Source organism: Arachis ipaensis, chromosome B10 (assembly GCF_000816755.2).
Source record: "Arachis ipaensis cultivar K30076 chromosome B10, Araip1.1, whole genome shotgun sequence".
Lineage (NCBI taxonomy): Eukaryota > Viridiplantae > Streptophyta > Magnoliopsida > Fabales > Fabaceae > Arachis > Arachis ipaensis.
This window is the reverse complement of record NC_029794.2, coordinates 12,710,179-12,730,691: the sequence shown is the minus strand read 5'-3', so window position 1 is coordinate 12,730,691 and position 20,513 is coordinate 12,710,179. Positions and strand designations below refer to the sequence as shown.

The window sequence follows — 20,513 nt, the reverse complement described above, 5'->3', positions numbered from 1 at the left end:
TTTGGAAAAATGGTGTGGACCGATTTAAAGAACCCGGATCCGGTAGTGATATTTTTTTTTGTTTTGTTAAAATGTTAAGCAGTGTCGTTTTAAGGTAAAACAACCTCCCAAAACCAGAAATCAGCCTGCCGTCCCCACTACAAGAAAAAGCGTATTTATCGACGCAAAAAATTGACGGCTATCTCTCCCGTCGATATTTTTCGACGGCTTGCTGTCGATATTTTTTAAAAAAATAAAATAATAAAATCGACGGCCTTTTCATCGATTTTTTTATGATGCATTAAATCTCTTTTAACTATCATCATATTGTTGACGAACCGGAGAACTAAAATGCTTTTATTTTAAAATCGACGGACATGGCGTCTATTTTTATATTTAAAATATCGACAACCTTTCCGTCGATAAATTTAAACAGTCCAGATTGCTTTCTTAAATCAAATAAATGGTGTGGATTTAATGTATAAAATAGACATCAAAGACGTCACTTTTTTTCAAATTAAAATCGACAAATGTGCCGTCGATTTAATTGCTAAAAACACCAATTTCGTGCCCACTTCCCGCTCCAAGTTCAGAAACACAATTTCATCCTTTTCTTTTTCGCATTCGAGCTTATGAGAAACAATATTGTTAACCCTCATTCTCTGCTACCGGCGACACAATTGCGCCATCGTCACTCCGTTTGCTCGCGCTGCCACTGTCGCTCCTCAGGTATTCCCTTCAATTTCATTTGGAAATTCCTAAATTCCCCTTGATCCTCTCCACGCCGATGACCCCTCTGCTCTTCCGTTATCCCCGAAACCCTAAATTCCCCTTTTCCCCCTCGCTTTTCTCTTGTTTGGTGCATTTCTGAAATTAAGATACATGTTGTTAAGCTTTATGTGCACAAATTACAGATCCACTTCGAAACTACAGGGCCAGAGATATGGGAGGATACCATTGGCAATATTGATGTATTGGTTGCCGGTATTGGAACTGGTGGCACTGTTACCGGCACTGGACGTTACCTGAAAATGATGAACACCAACATAAAGGTTCAATTACTGCTTTGAATGTAATTATTTGTTATTTCAAATTAGTGAAATACACTTATTGGTGTTGTGTCATTGACTTCCACTTTAAACTAACACGGGGTCCTGACTCCTGAATTCCAATTTCATAACTTGAAAGGAATTAGGTGCAGTTATTATTGAATTGGAATAATAAAATACATAAATGATGATAACTTGTGCATTATCATTTTCATATTCTAAATCCCTAAGGAATAGGCTCTATGATTATGGTGTTCTTATGTTGGAGGAGAGAAAGAGAAGATTATGAAAGGAAAAATGGGACTAGAAAGAAGACAGAGAATATTTGTGCAACTATTTGCATGTGTGGTTAAACCATTAATTTTGATTATGTTTCCAAATTCAGACTTGAATTGTATCCATTGGTTAGATGTATAGACAATTATGCCATATGGTTAATCTGCTGGTTGCATTTAATAGTGCCAGTGATTCTTTGTTTGTTCTATCATCTTTCTCCTATCATTACAGTATGCTTTATTATGTCTTTCTTAGGTGGTTGGTGTGGAACCTGCTGACAGAAGTATAATCTCAGGAGACAATCCAGGTATGAATCTTTTGCAAAGTTCATAAATGCACTCGTTCTTTTTTTAACTGTTTTGCTTCTTGATATTAATTTCAAGCTATTGATTCTCTTCTCAGCTGTTGACTGTATTCCAATGTTTGATGCAGGTTTCATGCCAAACATTTTGAATATCAAACTGCTCGACGAAGTTATCAAGGTAAAGGATAAAATCATTCCTCCTCAGTTTTATACTCGCATTTCTATTTTTGTTCACTGTAACTTCATTGCTAGTTCGTTTCTACTTTGGCATTTCTATACTGAAGAACAAACCTTGTGATTTTCTTCATTTTGGGTGATATAGAGATTCAATTATGAAACAACTACTGAATTTTATTATGCTTTATTTTTCTTTCCTGGAGTGTCATCTACTTAAAACTATTTTTTACTCTTCACTAAAGGATTCCAAACCATACTAGAAACTCTTCACTCATTTGTCCAGATGTATTCATTAAATATCATCTATATCTGCGTCATCAACTTTATAAAACCATGTATGCATCATAATAAAATTAGTTAATAACAAGCCATAAAGTAAGATTAAACCAACCTCATTGGCACATCTTTTTAATTTATAGGGTTGCAATATATATCTGCATAACGTAAGACTAGAAAATGAAATAATAAGAATAATTACAATAGTATTAAAACAAAGATTTTATCGTAAATTAAAATAGTAGTCAAGTATATTATGTATTAAGACTACTGTCTATACTCTACAGATAAATAGATGTTCAAAAAACATTTTTCTATTCAATATTAGAAAATCAATTGTTTTCAGTCAATATCAGTTAATTTTTTTTTACTCTTCACAAGCTGTAAATGCAAGCTTTATAGATTGAAAAGAAAGAATGAGTTTTTCATAAGCTACTAAATACATATAAAAAAACTATTTTTCAAAATAAAAAATTGAGTTATTAAAAGGAAAAAAATTATCATTTAAAACCATAGAATTCACTATAAAATTATTTATTATCTCAGCATAAGTGATCTCAGAAGTTATTTTAATCTACCAATAAAAAACCACTTAAACTAAGATGCTAACATACATATTCTAATGTAAACAAATCCAAAGACTTGAAATTGTTCATTTATTTAAGATTACATACAGGTAATGGTGGGTTTACAATTTGAACCGTTCATTGAAGATTTGACCTCTCTTGTTAAATCCGGGGAAGTACCAATAAGCAGAATTGATGATGCTGTTGAGCGAATTTTGAGAATGAAGTTTGCCGCTGGTCGTTTTGAATTTCCTTTTAGTGACAGATCTTTGCTAGATATGGTTGGATGCAAGGTAAGAAAATAATCTCTTTGACCCTTTCTAAGTTGAGTTTTATTTCATGATTCAAATATCAACATCATTGCAGGTAATTGTGTAAACTATTGCTGCTTAACTATGTCTATATTTAAATAAAGTCAAGTGAGCAATAGTTAGAAAATTAGTTCTAACTCTGTTTACCCTCATTGTTTAGCAACATAGAGATCTAGCACGTGAAGCAGTTCGAAAGTCCTTGGTTCTGTTGAAAAATAGAAAAGATATTAGCAAACCCTTTCTTCCATTGGATAGGAAAGCAAAGAGAATCCTTGTTGCTGGGACTCATGCCGATGATCTTGGATTTCAGTGTGGAGGTTGGACCAAAACTTGGTATGGATGTAGTGGGAGGATTACCATTGGTAAGCCATTGATTTCTCTGCTTTTCTGACATACTTTGTTTCCTCTGAAAATCTGAGAACCTTTGTTGCCTTCTCAACAATACTGAAGTACTACTTTGCTCATTGCTTCATTAACTAACAAATCTAGAAATTCATTTACTCCATCTATTCCCAAGTTTCGACATTAGTTTTCTAGTAGGGATTGTCCTATACTCATACTTATGATAGCAGTTAAGATTGATTTATACTCTATCGGTTGCTCATGAAATGCCCTAGAGTGACAGGTAGGTATGTATGGTTGGTTATAGGCTTATAGCCCCGCTTTACATGCCCTATATGGTGCAGATTTATGACAAACTTCTCTTGCAGATTTTCCGATTTTGTAGATCTAAATGCCACAAGAACTTCAAAATGAAGAGGAATCCTCGAAAAGTAAAATGGACCAAGGCGTATAGGCGGGTGCATGGAAAGGATATGACTCAGGTAAATGAAACTTTATATTTCCTTTCTTTTGGCCTACGCGTCTGTGTCGTTCATAATTGTGGTTTGAAAGAGCCTCATGACTGTCATATATTTCTTTAGGATTCAACCTTTGAGTTTGAGAGAAAGCAAAACAGGCCAGAGAGATATGACAGGAATCTTGCGGAGAACGTCCTCAAGGCCATTTCAAAGATTGAAAAGATCAGTCACCAGGGAGGAGAGGCACCATAAGAATAGGTAATTCATCAGTTCCACTTTTACATGTATGAGGAAGCCTTACAATGCCCTCCCATTTTGTTATTTGCTGATATTTTGTCAAATTTTTAATAGAATGAAGGGCAAGAAAGAAAAGATACAAAAGGAGGCAGCAAAGGAGTTGGAGCAGGGCATCAGTTTGGTCAAAGCTCCTTTGGCCCTTCAGAAGGACCCATCTACCACAAAAGATCAAAGTCTTTGTTTCCCAACGGCACTCAGAGGATAACAATGCGATGGAGGAGTGATGTCAATGCTGCACTCTGTGTGTGTGTGTTTTATTTGTTTGATGTTTGTGACTTGGATTCGAAGTGTCGAATAGCTCGATCAACCAACCGATAGAGTTAGTTCACAAGAACCCTTGTTTCCTCTTGGTTTCGATCAATCAACCTGTTATCTAATATTCTGTAAATTTTATTTCTATATTTAAAAGTTTGTTTGTATTAATTGATTACTATTTTTTAAATAGAAAAAAATAATTAAAAAAATATAGCTATTAAAATCGACGATAGTGTTGTCGCTTTTTGTCGGTATCTAAATAATTAAATCGACGGCAATTGTGTCGATTTTATTGAATCAAATATCGACAAAAATGGCGTCGATTTTATATAATAATATCGACGGCAAGGTTGTCGATTTTAGTGAGTAAGTAAAATTTTCAAACTCATATTATAGATGGAAATAATGTCGATTTTATTAAATTATTATCTACGCCCAGGCAAGCCGTCGATTTTATTCGAATTTTGAAAAATCGACAGGCTTAATAGCGACCACCACCACCGTCCATTTTGCCGTCGATTTTTAATATTATCGACGGCTTAGCCGTTGATTTAGGCGTTGATTTTAACGATATTTCTTGTAGTGCCCACCATGTGCCCTAATGTAATGCCGATCAATCACCCCCAAGCCAAACCCAGTCGCTCATATCTTTCCCGCGACTGTCTCTATGAAGCACAATTTCTGTCGCTGTCACCTCTTTAGCTGTGGCCGTCATAACAAACCTTTATGGTTTTAGTGTCGCGGTCTTGCAATTGGTCGTGTGTAGGGCGCACTGTGTGGCTACCATGTCGCACGCGGCATCACTCCTTTCCCGTGGCCGTCGTAGCCGCGGGAAAAAGAATCGGGTCCCAAAGCTGATCATTGTCGCCGCTCTATGTGTTGTCACCGTTCGCACTCACACGGACGCCTTCAATATGGTCCTCCTCGCCGTTTGAGAAGCTGGTAAATGATTTGGTGAGTTGCAGCAAATTTTTCTATTTTTGAAATTTGTTGCCGTAATTCATATTACATCACTATAGTTTGTTTTTTGTGGCTGAAAGTTGAATTTGCTAGTGAATGTTAAATTTGTTAATGAAATTTGTTTCTGATTAATGATCGTCACTAAACATTGTATTTGGTGCTATATTGCTGCAATTATCACTTAGGGTACTTGTGAATTTGCTGCAATTAATGAACTACAAATTTGTTACGAAATATCCATTAACACCGTCTATCAAAATAAGTTCGTACCCATAGTTATCTGTCTTCCCAAATATATATGCAGCAATACGGCACTCCTCCATTGTGAGGTCCATGTCAGCAGTCGGATCAAAAACCATCTCGAATGACTGCAAGGTTTAGGGATAGCAGTTAGGAGGTCACTTTTTGGCAAAAACCAAAACGATTTATAGGTGAGTCCATGTGAAGTTGGTTTACCGTGGGAATTAGGAAGACAGGGGAGTCAGATCTAGAGATTAGGCCAGGGCGCCGGATTCCTTTTCCACTTGCTCTCCTTACCGGACTGGTGCCATCAGTCCTGGGAAGAGCTGACATGTTAGGTGGCGTGGGAACGACCACGCTGGGGTTGGAGCACACTTTGACTCCCTCTGATGGCTCTATCTTTGCATGTTTCGTAGCTCGAGCCAGCATCGGCGATAACGAAAATAGTTCAGATACCAAGCTTGTGCAATCAAGCTGGTCAGAGTTGGGTAGCTCATTAAAAGCCTGTATTATTTGCATGCCCAGTATTACAAAAAGTCTATACAATCTTACAATATCTGTGTCTATCCTTGGTTTACAGGTATACACGAAGGTGTAATGCTAAATAATTTACTACGTACCTTTTCAGTGGAGTTCCGAACTGGGACATGGCTCCCAATGCTACCGCCAAGGGACAGTTTTGGAGTTCCGGATATGTGACGGCACAACTTGGGCATACGTGACAACACAACTTGGTCGCTTCCATCAGTTGTAGCCTTCCTTTCAACCATCCTGTGGACCTGACTAACATCAGCAACCATGCCAGCTATTGGCTTCTGCATCTCTTCCAGACGCTCGTCAAGGACCACTGACCTAGTCTCGATCCTCTACAAAAGTAACTTGAATGTCAGACGAACCAGATTACATAAATGACGTATCAAAGGTAACATGGGATGCGACTCAAATACTTTCTTGGTTGTTAAGTGGAAAGTTAGTTTACAACCCAACCCTAATGAAACATTTCTGAAAAAATAAAGGAACTTTTAGAGTTACTAACCTCCACCGTTGCCAAAATCATGCGGAGCTTCTCATTGTGAGCATCATCAGAGTTGACATCTTCCTTTTGAACAGCCTTATCAGCTCTATGGGCCGACTATGTCGCAACATAGTGCAAGAAACCACGGCTAGTCAGAGGTCAATCAAGGCCACTACTAAAAAAATGAAAGAGACCATAGAAGAGAGAAACTCACCACGTCTGTTGGAAGCTCCAGATTGATGTTCCTGGTACGTGCATCCCCAGCGGTGTGCTTGTAGGAGGGAGTCAGAGGGGACGACACAAGCCTGCACACCAGATACGTGTCATTAGTCCAATATGGACTCCATGAAGATCCAATATCACCGAAAAGATAATAACTTTAAAAATTGTTACTTTAATATAACATATTCAACTTTATGCAAACCGAACAAATTAAAACACATACCCATCCTCTTCTGCTGGAAGGTGAGACTCCGTCGGAGCATCCATGGTTATCCCCCTAAGTAAGTGCAGTAGTAAAAAGCGTTTGTCAAGAAATGTGATACCGAGATAGTGAGATGGTGATGGATGTGAAGAGAGGAGACACAACCTAAACCAACTTATATAATGAAGGATCAATACCTCCAACAAAAGGGACTGATATTAGAAAAGACACTCACACGTAGCATTGGCCTACTAGCTCTGATCACCACAAAGGACAAATTATTGGAATTGCCCTTCCTTCCTGAAAGACCCTGCAATTTGAATTTTCATTTTTCTTGGTTATTTAAGCACGTGTTCTAATAAAGAATTTAAATAACCGATTACTCACACTGTGCAAGGAACTGATCATCACCAACGTCAACACTTTCAAAGTTCAACTTTGTGGAGGAAATCCATCTCTCTCGATGGCGCCAACTTTTTCTCCTACAAATTTTAACACCCTCGTCATACGTCTATCGGCTGATAAGGCGTGACGTGCCTATTGGTATATCATGATCATTGCACCCCTATCTGTAACGGACACGTCAGATCAAACGCTTAACATAATCTTCTTGAAAAGATTTGCATCTAGGATTACCTGCTAATCGTTGTTTTCTTTCGGCGTTATGGCAGGGAGACATCATCCATATCCCAGATTACGTGGATGAACCATGTCCACACATAACTCCGTTTATTCTAAAGAGTCATCATTGGTTCGTCCCAAATCTTCGGCTTCAAGTACTTGGTACACAAGCGGGTTAGAAATCTACTTAGATAGAAGTCGGCGATGGCTAGTGTGATGACTTTGGATAGTGACATGAAACAACCATACCCCTACCGTAGTTATCACATACTTGGAACTTGATGCCTAAACGTGTACTTTGATAAAAGGGCAGGGAGTATGCAACAACAAATAAGGGTGTCTTTCTTTGGATTTTTTATGTTTATTTATGTACATTATTGTATTTTTTTTAATATAATTTTTAGCCTTCATTGCTCATGTAATTTTTTTATTTTTATTAAATATATTTTTTTAATAGAACTTTTTTATTTGACTTTATATATTTTGTATTATGTTTTAAAATTAGTATATGTTTTATTTATTATTCTTAATTTTTATAACATTAATTTTATTACAAAGTTATACTTAAATATAAAAAAAAAAAGTACTAAAGAAGAGTACTAAGAGATAATCGGATTAATTTTTATTTTTACTAAGACAGATAAAGATGGTTTAATTTCAATGATTCAAGATACTAAAATTAGCTTGTCACCGTTATATTCGATCGAAATAAAACATTATTTGATTAAAATTAAGATATAAAAATGAAACTTATACGTTTTTAAATTTTTATCCGATTTTAAGAAGTTTAAATTATACTTTTTTTTTCATCTCTAAATGTTATTAGAAAAACATTAGTAACTTTACTCGGATTCATTTTCTTTATAAATCTTTAGTTCATATTCACGATTTGTTTTTAATAATGAAAAAAATATATTTATTTTTTTAATGATTTAACCACAATATTTATATTATTCTACTCGTACGAATTATTTAAATATATGATTCGAAATAAATAACGCTTAAAATTTTTTAAAAGAACAAATTTTACGATTCTAAATTTTAAATTTATTCAACACATGTACAACATCGCTTCTTATGTTAATATAATATTCCTCAACACTATTATATTGGTGTATTCTTATTTTTTCATGTCATAATTTTATTCAACTTATTTAAAATTCTAAAATTTTTTAAATTCAAAATTTCTTATTTTAGGTTTAGATAAATATAATCTAAATTAACAATTAAATTCAATCGAACAAAAATTAATGTACTTATGTCATGGTACTCGTATAGTTGATTATGAGTACTACATCATTAATAGTTAAATATATTAATCTTAAAAACAAACAATTTTTTTTAAATGGGATATAGACATAGTTATATAAAAACTAATTTAAAAGACACAAAGACTTAAAGCTATCATATTAAATTGCTTAAGTAAAAAATTTAAACGACTTTAACAACTGAGGTATAAATCTATTAGATAATAACAAATAATACATATAAAACTACTAAATTAAATAATTTTATTTTTCTTTGGCCACATATGTATACATAAATTTAAGTTCCTTAAGATTTGGGAAAGTGTCGAAACCACTATTCACCCCCTCTAGGTCTGTGCCTGTCACCTTGGGTATTATTTTTTTATATTAATTAGTAACTTTATTAACGTCCACATAACTCATTTGCTTAATTATTAGTGGCAAATTTAATGGTAACACTACATTGCACCTGTTTAAAACTTTTTCGAATAAAAATAGTGTTCGAAATGTTAGAGATCAAATTAAGATTTGTCCCAAATTTAGAGGACCAAAATAGTACTTTGTGAATAAGGGAGACTACGGTACGGTTCTTTACAGAGGTGTTCAAATTCAGATCAATTCAAATTAAATTGCTCATCCAATGAAAACCGATTAAAACGCACTAATTTGGATTTGATTGGATTATATTTTTTGCAAACCATTGAATTGGATCGAATTTTGGATCGAACTCCATAATGGATCTAATTCAGCCCAAACCGTACAATGTGTTATAATATTACTATTTTATTTTTATATTTACAATTATACTTATAACATGTTCAACTTGTTATATATTTTTATATTATTCATGTATTCTTATTTAATAAATTTTTTATGTTTGCCATGTGAATTATTTATTTTATTATAACTGACTTATAATTTTATTTCTATTGTTATGTTATCGTTGATTATTTAAGATATTTTTGAGACTTGTTATGTCATTGTTGGTTATTTAAAATTTAATGTTGAAACTTGTTATATATTTTTTATTTTTTACCTTACAAAACCTCAAATCCAATCTCATCCCAACCGCTTGAAATTGGATCAAATCGGATACGATTTAAAAAAAAAACTCATCCAATCCAATTCACACAATAAATAAAATTAGTGTTTGAATTGGATAAATTTTTTACTCAAAACCGATCCAAAACCTATCCAAATTGCACCGCAATCACCTACTTTATGTTAGTACATGTATAAGGGTTAGTGCCAAATTATGAACCAAACAATAAATAAAAAATGATGCAAAATTTAACAATTATGCCTCTACAGTTTTTAAACCAATAGTATAATGTTGGCAAAAAACTATACAAAAATAATGCACCTAAAAATGATCAATTGCCCTCAAATTAATACAAGCAACAACTATGGGCCAAAAAGGTCCATTATCCTTACAAAAAGGAAACCAGCCAAACCAAAACAAAAGTAAGCCACCTAAGGAAGTAGCCACCAAGCCACTAATACGGAAAGCCTGCGCTAAGGGGCAGCAGCTGTAATCTTCAATTCTTCATACAATCATATCTCGATTAACGCAAAATTAGGTACACACTTTACGATCCTCTCCATCATAAGCAAAAGTTCCATAAAAAAATCTCATCCATTCATATTTTAAAATTAGAGTGAATACCCCACCCAACTCTTGACAATTACTTCGAAAGGACAACGAGGCCCCCAAGAAAAAACATACTCAATTCGACCCCCGATTTTTTTGGGACTAATTAGCTCCTGTGCCAAAAAAAAATAACATTGATTTTTTTGGGCACAGGGGTCTCGTCCTTTCGAGGTAATTGTCAGAGGTCGGATTGAGTTTTTTTTTTTTTTTATAAATTACCGATTGTGATTAAAAAATTAATTTTAAATTTTTTAAGATAAAATTTAACTCTTTTTTTTTCTCTCTTATTTTCTTTTTTTTTCTTTTCTTCGTTTCTGTTATTCATTATCTTCCATCACCATCTTTTTTATGACTCTACTTTTTCAATAAAACATATCTACAATATTTATCTCTTAAAAATCTCAATTACTTAAGACTCATTCAAAATTTAATAATCTGGAACTCTTGCAAGTTGCAACTGAATTTTATTCAATTGAAAAGTACACGCTAATGCCGTTGTTTTATGATCAATCAACTAGAACTAACCACACATATTAAACAACAGATTAATATAAATAATGGGAATTAAATTATATTTATTCCTCTGATATTTTTGATTTTTTTATGAAAATTAAATTACACATATATTTTTCATCTTACATCATAATTTATAATCAAATACAAATTAAATAAATTTATACAATTTTAAGAATAAACAAAAGAAAGAAGAAAAGAAAAAAACATCTAAAAGATAACACACATCGTCAATCACCAACACATAAAAAAAAACATAACAAAACTTGTTTCATGCAATACCCTCAACACCTTGCATATGTGAGTTCAACACAAGCATTAACAAAGTCCTCATCTTTAAAATTTATAGAAAAAATTTGCAACATATTACCAATCTGGTTGGTGAAACATTGAGAGATGAAGAGTCTTTGGTGAAACATTTGTTCATTTATTTGTGTTGGTGGTCTATTGAATAAGAAGATGGAGTCATGGAGAAGATGTCGTGAATATTCTATGGAGGTTTAGTTTTATTTAGAATTATAGGGCATGTATTTATGCTTAATGTTGTTGTTGCTATTTCTGTTTTGATAAGTTGTTTGTTGATGCAACTGTTGTTTACTAGGTAAATTTTCATGCCACTTTGGACTAGTGTAGGTGCGAACAATTTCGGATCCGATTCGCAAGATTTGCAATTTGTATTTGAATCCGATTTACATTTTGAGGATATGATTCAATCTACAAATAAATAGGATCGGATATTGGATAATGGATTTTAGAGATGTATCTGCATTTTTGATCCACAGATATGAAAAAATAATTAAAAATATTAAATGTAAATAAAAATATATATATATACTCCTTTACAACCTAACCCTAATTTCAGTTTCAACGCTTCCCTCTCCTAAATCCTCATGAATTTCCCCTTTGATTTTTGGCTCTTCCACTGGTCTCTAGCCCTCCCTCTCCAACTCTCTGACGCCTCCAACCACCACCGCCTGCGAGCCATCCCTCCTCGGCTATTCTAATCCTTACTTTCCTAGTTTCTTCTTCCATTTTTCGGCACCTCTAACTCTTCCTCTTCTTTAGGTGTTGGGAAGCTCCGATCCTATTCGCTGGAACTCTCCTTCTGGTCTGCTGCTTCAGCTTTGCTGTTGGTGCTTCTTCTTCTAGTCTTCACCTTCGGCTTCTTAGTTCCTGGCTTGCCTTTCTCTGTCCTCGTCACTCGCCTCTCTTCTTGCCATTCACTGCTCGCCTCCTCACCTTTATTCCTCGTGTCGTTTTGCTTCTATTTGTCATTTTGCATTACTTCTACATACTGTAGTTTTGCTTCTGATCCTTTGAGTTTTACTTTTACTCAAATATGAATAAACTTTGGGATGCTTTTAATAAATAATTTAAATATTTTATTTACTAATATATGTAATTTGGAGGAGAATTACAAAAATGCACAATATTACATATCTTGTTTATAGTGTAAACGAAATAATTAAAGTTGTATCTTATTTACACTATAAACGAGATAAGGCACATGAAAATTTGAGCGTATCACAGGTGCAAATATGATATGTGGGAGATGAATTGAAAAACTTAAACGAGATACTTGCTTAATTAACACATTTTCACTATAAACGAAATATAGTACGACAAATTTGGTTCTCCTATAAAAGGTGCTGCAAGTGTGAGATATCATCACAAACAATTCACTCATTCTCCATTCTATTAACAAGTTTAGGAAAAATGTCTAGTAGTGAATATATTTTTGTGAGTGTATATCTCAATTGTCTCATGAGAAACAGTAATGATGGGGTTGTATCGAGTGTGATAGTCATATCCTTTTGTGCAATCGCTGTTAAGTACTCTATCTGAGTTAAAGAGCCTAAGTACCATGCTAAGTGTGAAGAATTACAGTATTCGAAGGAGTGTCGAGTACAGAATTGTGGAGTCTAATCGAGCAAAGTACCATGAGCGTTATAGTCAATCTGCAGTAGGTTGTCCTTGGAGTCTCCGTGTTTCACTCCAATAGAATCTTGGATATTGGTAAGCCACTACTTGATGTGTGAAATAAGTTTATTCTTGTTTATTATTTTTATTTTGGTTGAACGTATGCCAATATCATTTTAATTCGATAGGGAAGTACGTAAATTTGGAGGACCACACACTTGTCTAAGCCTCGATCATGTCTCAAGACCATTGACAGTTAGACAACAACCTTATTTGTAGTGTAATCTTGCCTCTCATACAATCCAACCCATCTGTTACCATCCTTATCCTATAAGGTGCAGTCAGACAGAGCTATCACTTCAAACCATTGTATAGAAAGGTTTAGATGGCTAAGCAAAAGGCAATTGCAAAGATCTATGGCAATTGGGAGGAGTTATACAATAAGGTTCCTAAGTTATTACAAGCTTTGCAGAGTTATTGTCCTGGCATGATAACTAATTTTAGTGCGGTCCCGTACTATGACGGACACCTGGTGGTAACCGACTGACTCTTCATTGGTGCGTAACCTAAGGTAGTACGCAACATCCTGTAGAGATGATGGTGCACTCACCCCAAAAAAGATGAAAAGTATGGGTCTTCAGACGCCATCGCTCCTCGAATGCAGATATTAGGTATTGTCAAACATAAAGTTCTTAAGTTGCACTGTATTATCAAACTCAGCCTCCCTAAGATAAGAGAGAATGCCGTCTAGTGGTGCTAAAATACGGCTACCTTGCCTAGGAAATAGGAAGCAAGGCCTCTGTTTAAAATAATAAATAAATTAAAACGACATTTTTTAAAAATAAAATAAAAAAATATAAAATTTTCCATACCTGATTTTTTAACTTTAATCTTTCAAATACGATTTCTTTATTTAGGGCAAGTTCGCTCCACTCTCGGCGAACTTCACAAATAAAATAAAAAAATATAATATTAATTCCTATAAATTAATCTTAAACAAGAAATGACATGTTTAAACAAGTAATGTTACAAACATGTTACAAAAATATTATATTTATTTAAAACAACTTGCTAAACAAAATATTTAAATTCCTAATCTATCATCACAGGTTTATGTCCTGAATAAAATAAATTATTTAATTACAAACATGTTCCACCGAATACAAACTAAAATAAGTTACTAATGGGTATCAACTAAACAAAATAAACTATCAACTAATCTAACCTAAGTCATTCATCCTATCACAACATCTACTATAGTCTTACATATTATTGCATAAACCGTCTAACTATAACAACTATATGATGTTTTTTACTAAACAAAACAAAATAACAATACTAACCTCAAAGTCTATCGCTTTAGCGATGTGCTACGTCTCGTTCAGTCGATTGATATTGTTCCTTCGTATATCTGTGTGAGTCATAATGTCCAACTAGCTCAAATATGTCAAGAAAAAGCTCTAAGATGGAGGAGAGAAGTGAGAAATGGAAGAAAATAAAAAATAGGAGGCGCTATAAACAACTTACATATATAAGTGCACCCTCAACGAGATAAGCAACGTTACACAACATATGTACACCCGTGATAGGACCAACGCGCATGTGTTTTATCTCGTTTACACTGTAAACGAGATATGTAATGTTGTGCATTTTCTTAATTTTTCTCCAAATCACATATATCAGTATATAAAATATCTAAATTATTTATTTAAAAAATCCATAAACTTTGTATTATGGTTCTTTAGTTGTGCCTCTCTTGCATAGTTGTCAGAACCTCGGTCGAACTAGAAAACTGGTGAACCGGCCACGAGATTCCACACAGAAAAGAATAGGTGGAAGCCGATTTTACCCACCGGTGAAATTTTTAGTTTTTTTAACCCCACCCCACATAAACAACGTGGTTTTCTAGTTCTTTAAAAAAATGAAAACCTTAACCAGTAACCCTCGAAGTCCCGTCCCCCTTCACTCTCATAAGGAGGTAGAGCTCTTAGCCTTTCATTCTCTCACTCAGTCTACCACCGCCACCGCACGGTTGCTGCCACGTCACCAGCTCCTTTGCATTGTCTCGCCAGCTCCTGTACATCTGTTGCCTTCATCTGTGGCTCGTCTTCCCCTCGCTAGTCTTTGCTTTGTCGTGATTGGTCTCCCTCTTTTCTGCCCGCGTTCCGCCTTCACATCATCAGGTATGCTTTTTATTTTTTTTAGTTATTAGATTATAATTTGATTAACTAATTAATTGATTCAATTGATTTTGGATTGTTGTTGATTATAATTTATTGATTTTATGGCAGATTATTCAAATTTTTGTTTTACAATATAATATATATAGGTTTCGTGGTCTATTTATGTTTTTTCTCTCTGCCTTTTATTATTATGAGAATATAACATCTATACATTAAAGACGTAAATACATCTTTCCTATTTCTTTAGAAATCGTGATAGGCGTGTGATAGATTATGATTTGGACGTAAACTGCGACAGGGGTGTAGTGATTTACGTTGGGTTGCGTGTGAGAAGAAACTGCTACACCCCTCTAGCGGTTTCTAATGGAATACTTAAAAGACATAAACCGCAGTACCCCTGTAGCGGTTTATGCTTGCCTATATATCCCCTAAAAAATAATATGTTATTGTTAATATAAAAACTCATAACAATTTTCAGATTCATCGAACCTAATTTCTTCTATTTATACTGACGTTGAATCTAATTTGAATTTTTTTTCTATTATCAGAGTCATATGCCTAACGATCTTCTAAATTAAAGTTGAGTTCTTATAATATGGAACTCATACAAGAAATTGAAAAGTAGAGTTTTATTTGAGTGCTACAAGTTAAATTGGTCTTTTGAAATTGACAATATAAAATTTATATTGGAATACTATAAAAAAATTGACAAGAATTATTCTTATTTTTTAAAGGTACAACAGAATAAGAAAAGAAAATGAGAGGTTAAAGTTCTTAATACTATGTGACTTATTGTGATGCATTAAGTACACATATACGAGTGGTTGAAGTCGTTATATATTTTAGTGTTATTTGTATGAACTGTATCATGCCTTTTTTGTTGAGTTTAATACAATACTACTTATGAACACTTATATTGTTTTTATACCACTTTTGTTTACATCAGGTTGTAATGAATATAGAATAGTACACTAAAAGGGATGAATATTAAGTTAATTAACTCATGATAATCGGAATGATATGCATACAACACATAATTCTTCATTTTATACATCTTTAAGTTCCATTTTAGATAAATGAGAAAGATTTTTATTTTATATGAATACAAGTTTAACATATCATTTTAGGTTAACTAGTGTAGTATCAAAACTCAAAAACATGTGCAGGGTATAGACACAACTTAAATCGTACTTAAGCACCTGCTAAACTAATAAATTCAAATTCCAAACAAGGCACAACAATCATATGTTAAAGTTGACATTATTACTCATATAACCTGAAATTGATATAAACAAGGTCCCAATCATTCATCCAACTTTTAAATTGATATAGGCAAGCATAAACCGCTATAGGGGTACCAAGGTTTATGCCTTTCAAGCATTCCATCAGAAACCGTTAGAGGAGTGCAGCGGTTTCTTCTCACACGCAACAAATGCAAACCACTACACTCCTATCGCGGTTTACGTTCAAATCATAATCCACCATACGCCTATACCGGTTTCTATTGAAATAGGAAAAATGTATTTGCGTCTTCAATGTATAGATTTTGTATTATGATAATATTAAAAGGCAAACAATTTATTTTGGTAACTTGCCCTAGTTATTATATATTGATATATTGATTTTTAAAACTTATTGCTTTTTTTATAGAAATCGGGACTTAAAGCCCAAAATAAAAAAACTAGACGAAAACTATCATAGAGAAAGCAATTGTAATGAAGTTTGCATGAAAACTTAAAGAAATACATGAGGGAATAGAAAAAAATGATATCCAAACTTAAAACTTGATTGTTGTTGTTTTAAGTAGATTTAGAATAGATAAATTGATGTTTATTTGAATTTATATTTATATAGAATGACACTTGAAAGGAAATTTTAAAGCAATTGAAATTTGATGCAATTGAAATTTGTATATAAATTGTTGTCGTTTTAAACTTTTAATGTAGGTTTAGAATAGGAATTTGATGCTAGTTGGAATTATTTGATTCTTGCTAGTTTAATATTTGATTGTTGTTGTTTTAAGGGCAATTTATACAAATAAAATGATTGAACGAAACTTTTACGCAAATACAACATTGGCAATTTCCAGACGCAAATGTAACAAACGCAATTGTATGTAATCCGCTACACCTTGTAGCGGAACCCAATTGCACGTAATCCACTACTGGCTGTCGCGGATTACGTTGAGAACTTCAATACTTATAAACCGCTACACCCTGTAGCGGTTTATGCTCATATGGTGATATACTTATAATCCGCTACACCCTCTAGTGGATTATGAAGAGTGTGGAAGTTTGGGAAGATGCCTAACAATACCAGTCTAATAGTAACAACTCGTGATACAAAATGTACGAAGTTATACAAATACAGTCTTCATAAACAATAAGCCGTAGAAATATAATAGGCACCAGGCATTAACACTAACACGGATTAAATTACTACATTAGTCATAAGTCATAAGCCATACAAATAAGTCGGAACAAATACTAACACAAACACACCAAAGGCACTAACACTAACACCCAAAAACATAAATTGCTACATGCGAAAATAAAATTCAAAAAACTAGAAGCACACAGACTAGAAGTCCTACGAACTACCGGCAACGGTGGAGCCTCTCTGGGGGCAAGATCTACGCGTGTGCCCAGACTGTGTGCAGAGCCCGCATCGCTTTGGTCGGTGAGGGTCGGCCTCATCTATGTTGTTCCGGATTCTGGTAGACCTCGGTCGCCCATCACAACAACGCCTCAAGCTGTGGTCCGGAATAACGGTCGAATCGTCATAAGATGGCCAAAGTCCCTCCGGTATTGGCGGCACAAAACCCATTTGGTACACCCTGAACACCTTCTGCATGGTGTAGACCTCGTCGACATAGATAGACTAGTCAAGTCGTGACTGGGCACAACATGCAATCGCATGGCAACATGGATAATGGAGAGCCTGAAAGTATCCAAAGTCGCATGTACGATCCTGAAGGGAAACTCGGTACGTCCCAAGTGAAAAGCTCCCGGTCGGTGTCGTCTCGGCAACGGTGTACTCAGACTGGTGTCTATCGAATAGGGTGACAGTGAAGCATCTGGAGTCTTTCAAGTTGCGCTCCATCGCCTTCATAAAAGACTGGCAGAACTTGGCACTGCTGGCCAATTGAGCCTCTACTGTCTGACCACGAATCACAAACAACTCCGCTAGCCGACCATATGTGGACTTCACTAGGGCGGTAACCAGAAGATTCCGTGTACCCTTTATAACAGAATTAACACACTCAGATATATTGGTCGTCATGTGACCGAATTGTCTGCCACCATCCTGGTGCTGATTCCACTTATCGTATTCTATTCTATTCGCCCAATTACACATTGCCGGATTCTCAATCCGTATTATATCAAACCAATAGTGAAACTCTGCCCCAGTCTTCACATAAGCAGCGTTCACAAGCAAACGCTTTGCATCTGTGCCCTTGAAACTGAGTGTGAAGTTAGCTGCAACATGTTGAATACAAAATGCTCGATACACATGCGGGGGTAACCACCCACTGTTAGGGTTCTCTAGTGCAGCCTTGATGCCATTGTGCCTATCTGAGATGACCAGTATCCCCTGTTGCAGAGTCACATGTTGTCGCAGGTTGGTCAGGAAGAAAGACCACGACTCGGCATTTTCCCTCTCCACGAGACTGAAAGAAATAGGCAAGATGTTGGAGTTCCCATCTTGAGCGATGGCCAGGAGCAAAGTCCCTCCATACTTGCTATACAGATGAGTACTGTCTATGCTGACCAATGGCTTGCAGTGTCGAAAAGCTTCAACACAAGGAGGAAACATCCAGAAAAGACGATGAAAGTACACGGTTGAGTCATCGACGTCATCACTGACTCAAACTGGAGACGTCTTCAGCAAGGCAACCGTCCCCTCCATGGTAGACTGCACACCAAGGATTCAACGAGGTAGCTCGGCGTAGGACTCTTCCCAGTCCCCGTATATCTGTGCTACCGCCTTCTGTTTTGCCAACCACGTCTTTCTGTAAGTTGGCTTGAACCCGTACGTTCCTTCAGTAGCTTCTTGCAACACCTTTATCAATACCGTCGCATTGGCTCGAACCAGAGGAAAGATCTTCACACAGATCACGTGATAATCTAGTTGTTGGTGGTTGCTTGATATCGATGTAGCCAAGCATGTGTGTGGTCCGTGTACCGTCGAACCTCCCATGTTCCCTTCCGTGCTCGAAGGCTAATGCGAATTATCCACGTGCAACCCTTTCCGAACTCCCGACTCCATCACTCTGTACTCAACACCGCACCGAATGTTGTAATCTTTTACAGTAAGCATAGCTTCCTCCTTACTGTGGAAAGATTGACCAACTTGAAATTCAGCTACAGAATTTCCCTCGTGCAACCCTTGACCCCCAAAGGTTGGTGTTGACTCCGTCGGTTGGCCGATGGCTTCCAGATCCAGGGTAGAATAATGTGCAGGTTGCTCATGTGTGCCGGCACTTGACGGTGGTTGACATGTTGCTGGGTTTATTGGAATTTCATCATCGCTGTCCCCTCCAATGTCAGCAGGCTCTTTGTCGGAATCATCCTCTAGCATAGCATTTTCCACCCGATCCGGTTCCCCCTCACGTCCTACATCTGGAGATGGATGAGTTGAGGTGAATATCCCAACTGGACCGGCTGGCCGATACTCCAACAAACACTCAGGTGCAACGACAGGCCTCGAGGTGGAGGCACCCCATCATGGTGGATTGAGGGTTTGGAGCGGATGCACCAGAACTATCGATCCCATGTTTCAGGTTCGCAAACAACTCGTGTATCCTCACTTTCGGAAAATTCCGACGACAATGAAACAACACCTGCATATCTTCATCTGTTTGTAACACGAATGTTTCATATTGCACGCCGGTTGACACAACCGCAATAGGAATCTTGTAGAATAGCTTCTTCACCCACTTTGTGCCACCCGCGCCTAACTTCTGCAGTATACTGCTCTTCAGATCGAATAGTGTATCAGACGATCTGACGAAAACACTCAGTGGTTCTCTCTTTGTAAACTTCACACCGTGCCTCATACTCTTTTTTATTTTTTCAGAATGGTGCATTAACACCAAAAAGCTCTCTTCATTTTTCATCCCTCAAGTTATGAATGAATGAAAATGACACTCTACACAACTTGCTGGGTATATATAGGCATCTTCCCAAGCTTTCACACTCTTCATAATCTGCTAGAGGGTATAGCGGATTATGAGTATTGAAGTCCTCAACGTAAAGGTTCCGTTACAGAGTGTAGCGGATTACATACAATTGCGTTTGTTGCATTTGCGTCTGGAATTTGCCAATGTTGTATTTGCGTAAAGGTTTCGTTCAATCATTTTATTTGTGTAAATTGTCCTTGTTTTAATGTATATTTAATATTTGATTGTTGATGTTTTAATATAAATTTAATACTTGATTGTTTCTCA

At 35.6% G+C, this 20,513-nt stretch overlaps 2 protein-coding genes across 3 annotated transcripts; one reads left to right on the top strand and one right to left on the bottom strand.

Annotated features, from left to right (window-relative positions):
• Positions 546-4,167, top strand: LOC107620154 (cysteine synthase B-like). 2 transcript variants are annotated; one of them, XM_021113584.1, is made up of 9 exons: positions 547-708; positions 913-1,031; positions 1,560-1,611; positions 1,737-1,786; positions 2,738-2,920; positions 3,099-3,300; positions 3,649-3,762; positions 3,862-3,996; positions 4,090-4,167. In XM_021113584.1, the coding sequence occupies exons 1-7, from the start codon at positions 612-614 to the stop codon at positions 3,663-3,665; spliced, it is 720 nt and encodes a 239-aa protein (XP_020969243.1). In that variant the 5' UTR covers positions 547-611; the 3' UTR covers positions 3,666-3,762; positions 3,862-3,996; positions 4,090-4,167. The 2 variants fall into 2 exon arrangements, with proteins under 2 accessions (XP_020969242.1, XP_020969243.1); XM_021113583.1 differs by having other exon boundaries at positions 546-708; positions 3,099-3,762.
• LOC107620153 lies at positions 17,945-18,880 on the bottom strand. The gene has a single exon (XM_016322363.1). The coding sequence runs from the start codon at positions 18,878-18,880 to the stop codon at positions 17,945-17,947; it is 936 nt and encodes a 311-aa protein (XP_016177849.1).